Source organism: Nannospalax galili, unplaced genomic scaffold (genome assembly GCF_000622305.1).
Source record: "Nannospalax galili isolate Female #2095 unplaced genomic scaffold, S.galili_v1.0 scaffold346, whole genome shotgun sequence".
NCBI classification, from domain to species: Eukaryota; Metazoa; Chordata; class Mammalia; order Rodentia; family Spalacidae; genus Nannospalax; species Nannospalax galili.
In genome coordinates this window covers 8174273-8183665 of record NW_008357637.1, presented here as the reverse complement: position 1 = coordinate 8183665, position 9393 = coordinate 8174273, and the positions used below count along the sequence as shown (strand labels likewise).

Genomic DNA, 9393 nt, shown 5'->3' with positions numbered 1-9393 from the left:
GTTTGCATACTTATTTATCAGAGTCTGGTTCTGGGATCCACATATGAGGGAGAACATATGTCGATTTTTTTCCTGAGTCTGTGTTACTTCACTTAGTATAACAGTTTCTAGTTCCATCCATTTACCTACAAATTTCATGATTTCATCTTTCTTTACTGCGAGCAGTCAGTACTCTTAACCGCTGAGCCATCTCTCCAGCCCCAATTTCTTCTATTCTTTGAAGAAAAGGAACTTACATTTTTCACATGATCTGTATATGTATTCAAATTAATATAATTGTTTGAAGGCTGAAGTAAAACCAGGCTTATACCAATAAGAGTTTATGAAGATGCTTTTAATAGAAATTTAAAATAAGTCTGACAAATGAAATGATTAAGTCTTAAAAATTGGGTGCTATAATGTTTCTGTGTTTTGAATATCCACATATTAAAGCACGCATGATTTAAATGTTTTATATTAATATAAATATGATAAATATATGATATTATATCATTAGCATTCACTTCAACCAAACTAATGGAAGTCCCTTTTATTCCCAGGTTTGCAAATCTGCTATTCTCTTTGGTCAGTGATTTAAGGTTTCATTGCAGAACAAAATGGGAGACGCTGAAGCAGGCAAGAAGATCTTTGTTCAGAAATGTGCTCAGTGCCACACAGTGGAGAAAGGTGGAAAGCACAAGACGGGTCCAAATCTCTGGGGCCTCTTTGGCCGAAAGACAGGACAAGTGCCAGGATTTTCTTACACGGATGCAAACAAAAACAAAGGTAAAACGTAAAATTTATGGGAAAGACTCAGACATTTTGTTGAAAAGAAGAAAGTAAGGAGTTTGGCATTATAATGTTTGTCTAGTTTATAGCATTGAAAATAGACACCATGATTATAGTTAATGAAATACTGGTTTTTATCTGTACTTAAGTAACTGGCTATCCTTTGGATCAGAAAAAAATTAGTGTGTGTAGTATAGGCTTTTGCCTATATAAGCTACTTAAAGTTAATTTTAAATACCCACAGTTTATTGTTAGGGATTTTGGTGGTATCTTTGGTCTTTTTCAGACATGGTCTCCCTGTAGCCCCAGCTGTCCTGGAAGAAAAAGCATATTTTAATGACAGAGTAGCAGTAGTGATTCTATTTGTAGTAGTGATGTTTATCAGGTTGGGGGAAATATGTAGTTTGAAAAGAATATTTGTTGATAGAAGAGGGTTACATAGTAAAGCACAAGTGTTTTAGCACTGAAATTGAAAGACTATAATATCTTTGCAAAGCAGTTTGTTTCTCAGTTGTAAACACACGAGACATACATATACATATTTGCATCTGAATTAGCACAATGAGTATTCTTAAAAATCATATAGCACTCCATTGTGAAATTTTCTTGGTGGCCTAAAATATACAGACCAGAATTTCAGATCCCTTATTTGAAAAAGATTTTATTTGGAAAGGGTCTCACTGTGTAGTCCAAGATGGCCTTGAACTCACTTGGAGCCCAGGTGGCCTCAAATTCATTGTGATCATCTAGCCTTAGAAGTGCCAGGATAACATGTAACATATAACTAACCATTTTAGAGTATGTAATTCATTAACATTTAGTGCAGTCATAATATTGTACAGTCATCATCTCTCTTAGAATTGTTTTTCTTATCCTGCAGCACCCGCATCTATTCAGTAATCACTGCTCTCTCTTCTCTGTTCCTTGGCGACTACTAAGGAGCTTTATGCCTCTTTGGATTTTCATACTGGCTATTTGATGTGAAATGAATCATATATATTGCTATTTATGTCTGTCTTCCTGCACTTAGCATGATGTTTTCAAGGCCCATGAAAATTACAGCATGTATCAGTGTTTCACTCCTTTCTATAAGTGAAATTCTAATTATGGCCTCCAGCTAAACACTTCTGATTTCTGCTTTTTTTTTATCACATTAGAAAATTACAATTAGGGGATCTGGAGAGATGACTTAGTGGTTAAGAGCACTGGCTGCTCTTGCAGAGGACCCAGGTTTAGCTTCCAGCACTGACATGGTGGCTAACAACTGTCTACGACTCCAGTTCCAGGGGGTCTGACACCCTCTTCTGTCCTCCATGGACCTTGGATGTGTGCCCTTAAATACATACATGCAAAACACTTATACACAAAATAAAATAAAACAAAATAAGTAAAATTTAAAAATTATTATTTATATGTGTGTGTGTATGTGCATGTGTGTGCGTGTGTGCGTGCATGCCACAGTGCATGTCTAGAGATTAGACAACAGCTTGCAGGAGTAGGTTATCTTTTTTCCATGTGAGTCCTGGGAATCAAACTCAGATTTTTGTTGAGTCAGGCCTATTTTAGCATTTTAAAATTATTATTACTGTATTTGAGATGTATAGAATTGATGGTGAATAGGTGCTGTACAATAAATAATTGTTCTGGTTGTTCTCTTGGGTTCTTGTAAAGGAATTTCTAGAATCTTGGCATTCTTAAGTGCAAAAGATACTTTTGTTATCATGGTTGGCCCCTTGGACCAGGACCTGACATGCTGGTGAGATGATGTCATTCCTAGATGATGGGCTCCAAGATAATTTCTGGATAGGGGCTGACCATACTGGAAGGACTAAGTGTATGATTAGATAACTGAGTCTTGAGCTAGATGGTATCAGCCAGACCTCTGGGGACAGAATGTGGATTGAGAGTTGGGACTGAGTTCTGTTGTGTTACTGTGAGTCTCTCAATCATACGTATGTAATGAAACCCCCATTGAAAGCACTGGATCCTTTCAAATGGAAGCCCTGGTAAGTTTCCTGGTTGGTGAGCATGTTTATGTGCTGGCAGAGTGAGGAAGTCCTGATTTTATAGGAAGATGAGCCAGAAAGAAGCTCTGCCTTTGGAATCCTCCCAGTCCTTGCCCCGTGGGTCTCCTATTTCCTTGCTCCTAATGCACAGCCTTTATAATAATTGTAGCCATACCACTTTCCTGAGTTTTTTGAGTTGTTTTAGTGAATTATTGGTCATCAGAAGGTCATGGGAATTCAGAAGTTTGGGTGGCTAAGGAAGGTACCATGAGCATGGATGGAGTGTCTAAAGCAAGTGTCTTTTTTTACAGGGGACTGGGGAGTGTGTGCTGACTCTGGACAGTTAGTATTAGAATTGCATATGGTTATTTCAATTGGATTTTCAGTTGTTAGACTACGAGTAAATAGATTTTTAACTCACATTTGTTGTTTGCATTTACATGGCTCTTTAATTCAGGGGTAAAGAAGTTTCTTTTTATAGCACTGGGGACCTCTGTGAGATTAAGGTCAGCCTGGTCTATATAGCAAGTTGCAGGTCACCTGGTGCTACAGGGGGACCCTGTCAAAACAAAAACAAAACCACCCCCCCAAACACCCAAAACAAAACCAGAAACAATAAGAACAAAACCATTTGTTAATAAGTTAAAATATTTTGATGTCCATATATAAAAAAATTCTTCCCTGTGTAAATGACAAGGAAATCATGTATCCACTATTTCTGATCGTTATTTCTCTGCTACCAACTAATTTTTGACTATAATTATTTATGATTTAGAGTCCATATTATGCTTTAAATAAGATTTAAAGCTTCTGTTTCTTAACTTATCTATCTTAAACAATATCTGTTGATCCTCCACTGTAAAGAGGGTCTCCCTGTAGCCCCAGATGTCCTGGAACTCACTATGTAGACCAGGATGGCCTTGAACTCACAGAGATCTGCCTGCCTCTGCCTCCCAAGTGCTGGGACTACAGGCGTGCGCCACCACGCCCAGCTCCACTTCTCTTTCTTAACTTACCTATCTTAAACAATATCTGTTGATCCTCCACTGTAAAAAATGAGATAATCAGTGTTCAAACAGCCTACTATTTTTACATTTCCTACCTCTTGCTACTTACATTATTTTTACCCTGATATGACCTGTATCATTTATAGTCCATGGAACCATAATTACCACAATAATTTTAGCATTTATTCTTTTTCAAAATGTATCAGTAGGTATGCCATAGTATAATTATTTGTCTTTTGGTTGGTGAAATGTTGGTTATCTATGGGTTACTATACTAAGAAAATATCATTGGAATTATATTATCCCAGTTATTTGATGTTTGAAAACATTTGAGGATTACCTTTACATTTGAATTATAAGTGGCTGTGCGAGGGCGGCTGCACAGCTAGCAGAGCGGCGTTCCGGACGGCAGCGCGTGCCCGAGCTCTCTACCTCCCCGCGCCCGCCAGCCCGAGCCCAGCCCGCCGCCCCAGCAGCAGCCCCGAGAGCAGCCCTAGTAGCAGCGCCATGGCCGGGTCGAACGCCTACATCGACAGCCTCATGGCGGACGGGACCTGTCAGGACGCGGCCATCGTAGGCCAGCTGAGGTTGGTGTCCTGATTGGCAAAGACCGGTCAAGTTTTTTCGTGAACGGGCTGACGGGGGCCAGAAATGTTCTGTGATCCGGGACTCACTGCTGCAAGAAGGGGAATTTACTATGGATCTTCGTACCAAGAGCACCGGAGGAGCGCCCACCTTCAATATCACTGTCACCATGACGGCCAAGACGCTAGTTCTGCTGATGGGCAAAGAAGGTGTCCATGGTGGTTTGATCAACAAGAAATGTTATGAAATGGCCTCCCACCTGCGGCGTTCCCAGTACTGACCTCGTCTGTCCCTCCCCCACCACTCCGTTCAGCTTTTGCACCCCTCCTTCCCACACACACACATACCATTTTTATTTTTGGGCCATTACCCCACTTCCCTTATTGCTGCCAAAACCACATGGGCTGAGGACTGGGGCTGGATGGACAGGTACCTCCCCCCATACCCCCTCCTGTGTGTGTTTGGAAAACATTTCTTGTTTTTTGGGTTGTTGTTGTTGTTGTTTTCCTGAATAAAAAAGATTCTAGCAAGGTAAAAAAAAAAGTCATTCCTCTATGTTTGCATGTGTGATTCTTTTTTTGTTTGTTTTGTTGTTGTTCTTTTTGAGACAGAGTCTCCCTGTAGCACTTGCCAACCTGGAACTCACTATTTTCCTACCTCTTGCTGCTTACATTATTTTTACCCTGATATGACCTGTATCATTTATAGTCCATGGAACCATAATTACCACAATAATTTTAGCATTTATTCTTTTTCAAAATGTATCAGTAGGTATGCCATAGTATAATTATTTGTCTTTTGGTTGGTGAAATGTTGGTTATCTATGGGTTACTATACTAAGAAAATATCATTGGAATTATATTATCCCAGTTATTTGATGTTTGAAAACATTTGAGGATTACCTTTACATTTGAATTATAATTTTGCTAATCATAAGATTATTGGGCAGTAGAATTATTTCATTCCTAAAGATTATTTCATGTTGAATTATTGTCATTTGTTGATATTGTGCTTGGTGGTTTCCTAGTCTTGTTTAACTTTTATTCTAGTATGAACTATTCTTTCTTGTAACCTCATGGATATGTTTATCTTTTTCTTTAGTTTGAAGGATTCCTTCAAGTATATCCTGTAGAGCTGGCTTTAGTGGTCATGAATCCCTTTAGCTGTTTTGTTTGTAAGTTATAGAAAGTTTTTCTTTCTCTTTCAAGTATGATAGATAGTTTTGCTGGGTATAATAGTCTGGGATGGTGATTGTTGTCTTTCAGAACTTGAAATAAATTGTTCCAAGCCTGCCTGGCTTTTAAAGTTTGGTTGAGAAATCTGCTGTTATCCCATCGGTCTTGGTACATATGTGGTGTTTTTCTCACTGCTTTCAATAAATTCTTTGTTCTGTATATGTAGTGGCTTAATTATAATGTGATGCATGGAGATTCTTTTCTAGTCTAGTCTGTTTGGTGTTCTAAATGCCTCTTTTATCTGAATTGGCAACTTTTCCCTAATTTGGGGACATTTTCTGCTATGATTTTATTTAAAATATTTTCTATGCCTTTAGAATGAAAGTCTTCTCCTATGACCATGATTCTTAGGTTTGTTCTTTTCATAGTGTCCCATATATCTTGAAAGTTCTGCTTCTATATCCTTATTAATTTATCTTTGTCCTTAGTTGAATGTTCCAGTTCTTATAGCTGGTCTTCAAGCTCTGATACTTTGTACTCTCCTGGATCCTCTTCTGGATTCTTTCTGTTGGCAAAACTGTCCATAGAGATTTTTGTTTGACTTTCTGTCCTTTTAATTTCCAATAGTTCATGTTTCTCTTCAGCATTTCTATTTATTTATTCAATTATTTATCATACCCTGTGTTGACATTGCTATTTGATTCAGTTGTTTGTGTTCTGCAGTTCATTCAGGAGTTTATGCCTTCTTTGATTTCTTTGAACATGATACTTGCAATCATTCTTTGAAGTCTGGGATTTCATTTGATTTGTTGTCAATGAAGGCCATTGCTGTGGGGTTAATAACTCTTGAAGAGTTATATTGCCTAGGTTTTCCTGTTACTCATGGTTTTGTTTGGGGACTAGTACATCCAAGGTTAAGTTGTTGATCTAATTTATTTGCTATTTTAAAAATCACTCTTCATTCTTTCAGAGGGAGTGTTTAATGTTTAAGAAGGACTAGGTTGTTGCACAGTTGAGGTATTGGTTTTCTTTGCTAGACTGGTGATCAGGGCATCAGGCTTGAGCCCCAGTATTCCTTTGAAATTAGAATACTGTCTACAAAAACATTGCTATCAAAGGATAGGCCCATTATGAAAGTACAGTGATGGTCAACTAAAAACACAACCACTTCTTAAACACCAATCATTTTGGGAAGTAATGGGCCACTGAAAGTGCTGCATGTACTAATGTGTTAGCCTGTGAGTATTAGTGGAAAGGAAAAGGGAAATAAGCAAAACCCCCAAACACTTAAGGTGAGACTAGTGTTAGGTTGGTAGATTAAAAAGTAGAGGAGGGAAACATATAGAAGAGGGAGAATTAGGAGCAAAGGAACGGGAGGCGAGGCAGGTATGGCTGAAGGTTGACTGAAAACATTAAGGCAATAAAGTACAATCAAATAATGTAGAATACTCCCAGCTCTCAGAAGGCAAAGACCAAGAACCAGCAGACCTGACCAGCCTATGTTGTTTGAGAGAGGAAAATGAAAAAAGAAAGGATAAGGGGGAGATAGGATAAGAACAGAGCATGGTAGAGCTGGCTAAATTGACAATGAGCATTAGCTAAAAGGGGAATAACTATGAAGGACACAGAGCTAGATGGGGGTGTAGTGCATGAAAGCAATTTTGCCTGTTGCTTTGTTTGCTGGTGTCAGTCTTGAGGCTGAGTCTGATGGTGTTTCTTTCCAGGCTTCTTAGAAGCCTGTCTTGTACCTGGGCAGTCCTGCTCTTGCCTCCAGGCCTTCTTTTGGGAGATGAGGTTACAGATATAGTCCCTCAGTGGGCAGTACTCTGCAGGTAGAGTCTCAGATGCTGATCACATCTCTGGACTGTTTTTCAGGAGGAGTCAGGTTGTTTGTGTACTTCTGACTGGTTTTAGAAAGGAGACAAAGACAACTTATTCTGTCACCTTGAAATTGGATTTCTGAATCATGGACTGTGATGAGAGATCTTGATAGAAGCAACTTGGTATGATCTGTAGATGGAACATTAATACAAATTAGTAGTCACAATTGTTTTTTAAATTTCTTAAACATTGTTTTATGTATTTATGTGTGTGTGTGTGTGTGTGTGTATGTGTGTGTGATGTGTGTATGAGTATGGGCACATGCATGCCACAGTGTGCATGTGGAGGTCAGAGGACTTTAGGGAGTTGGTTCTCTCCTTCTACTGTGGGATCTGGGGATTGAACCCAGATTCACTCTTATGTAGCAAGTGCTTTTACCTGCTGAACCATCTCACTGGCCCAGTGGTCACAATTCTTGACTTTGGGTAGTTTTGCTGTGTTAGGGCAAGCTGCTTTCTTGGGCTATTAATTTTCCCATCTGCAAATGAAGGAAGGATTACATTGATGTGTGAGATCTCTAGAAGGAACAGATTTTGGGAGGATGAGGCTGTGCAGGCACAGCATACCTATAGTGGTAGTTCATTGAAATACTTTGAGTAGTGCTAATAGCATGTGACTGTTGGATTTCTACAAAGAAGCCAAGGTGTAGACTCTAATTCTGGAATTTTCTAACAGGCCAGACTTTCTCTATATTATTAGCTAAACAGTTTTCCCATTGAGTGAGAAGGTAATCTTTTGTTCACATATGTGGGTCAATATGAGAAAGCCCTAAAAATATAACTACAAAGACTTAATACTTATTTTCAACTTTATAGGTATTGTCTGGACAGAAGAAACTTTGATGGAATATTTGGAGAACCCGAAGAAATATATCCCTGGAACTAAAATGATCTTTGCTGGTATTAAAAAGAAGAGTGAGAGAGAAGATCTTGTTCAGTATTTGAAAGAGGCAACATCTTCATGAAATAGTATTGCAACTTAAATAAAGTGATAAATTTCAAATATTGTTTGAAATATTGTACTTAAAGAAGAAGTAATATTTGATTTTTCTTGATTAGCCTCTGGTAAATTTAATATTTTAAAATAAAGTTTGATATTTTTGATCTTGTATCGTCTACTCATCACCTACCCTTAAGAGCCAAACTTGCTTTTGTGTGTGTGCTAAGGGTGATGATGGAATGACGGAAGAGAGAAAAGTCAACAGATCTAATGTACTTCAGTCTCTGCACGCACATGGTATCCTATAAGACTGGCATCTGCTGATGATGAAGATAGCATCCACATACTTCTTTGCAATTTAGATGTAGATATGTAGATATAGCGGACATTAGCTTTGATTTTCATTAAGCCGTGTTTGCTTTTTATTAATTAACAATAATTAAAATAACTTTAGGGGGGAAAGTAGGGAAAATCTAGTCAAAGGGTTGATCTTATCTTGGGAATTAAAAAAAAAGAGCAAATTATTACTGAGCTTGAGTGAATAAAACCTGGAGAGGAGAAAAACATGACCTGTTTTGACAAACACAAAATATGTAAGGATTATTTTGCATTTGTATTTTTAAAATACCCTGCTAATCCTAAATAATACAAAGCTGGTCTGTGGGTACCCTTCAGGGAAAAGGAAAAAACCTCCTCAAACTCTAAGCAGAAAGGTGGGAAGAGCCCATCTCAGAATAAGTGAAAGTGAGGCCTGGTGAGGCAGGCCTACAAAGGCCTGTGTGCAGGAACAGTGCTCTGGGCAGTGAGGCCACCCCTGAATGTCTGCAGCTCCTCCCTATGGAGGAGGGAGCAGCTTCCATACAAAGGAAGTAGGTAGAGGACTGGCCCATGGTCATTATGGGCAAGTGTGAAATATTTGTTACCTCATTTACACTTTGAAGCACTGTCCCTGTGACCTTGCGGGGTGAGCTTTATATTCTGTAATGGTATCTCGAGTTTGGGTCAGGCCATAAGCAAAGTGTGGATCTTCTA

At 38.6% G+C, this 9393-nt stretch overlaps 1 protein-coding gene and 1 pseudogene across 2 annotated transcripts in view; both read left to right on the top strand.

The window, feature by feature from the left end:
* Positions 1–8387, top strand: part of LOC103751785 (cytochrome c, testis-specific) — a 20644-nt gene extending 12257 nt beyond the window's left edge. Inside the window, exons 3-4 of one of the 2 annotated variants that reach the window (XM_008855327.2) lie at positions 591–765; positions 8238–8387. In XM_008855327.2, coding sequence (XP_008853549.1) covers positions 597–765; positions 8238–8386 — 318 coding nt within the window. In that variant the 5' untranslated portion in view covers positions 591–596 and the 3' untranslated portion in view covers position 8387. Of the gene's footprint in view, positions 1–539; positions 766–8237 lie in introns of both variants that reach the window. The other variant, XM_029557262.1, reaches the window with a different exon arrangement.
* On the top strand, positions 4147–4704 carry LOC115067975 (annotated as a pseudogene).
* Positions 8388–9393: the final 1006 nt, after the last annotated feature.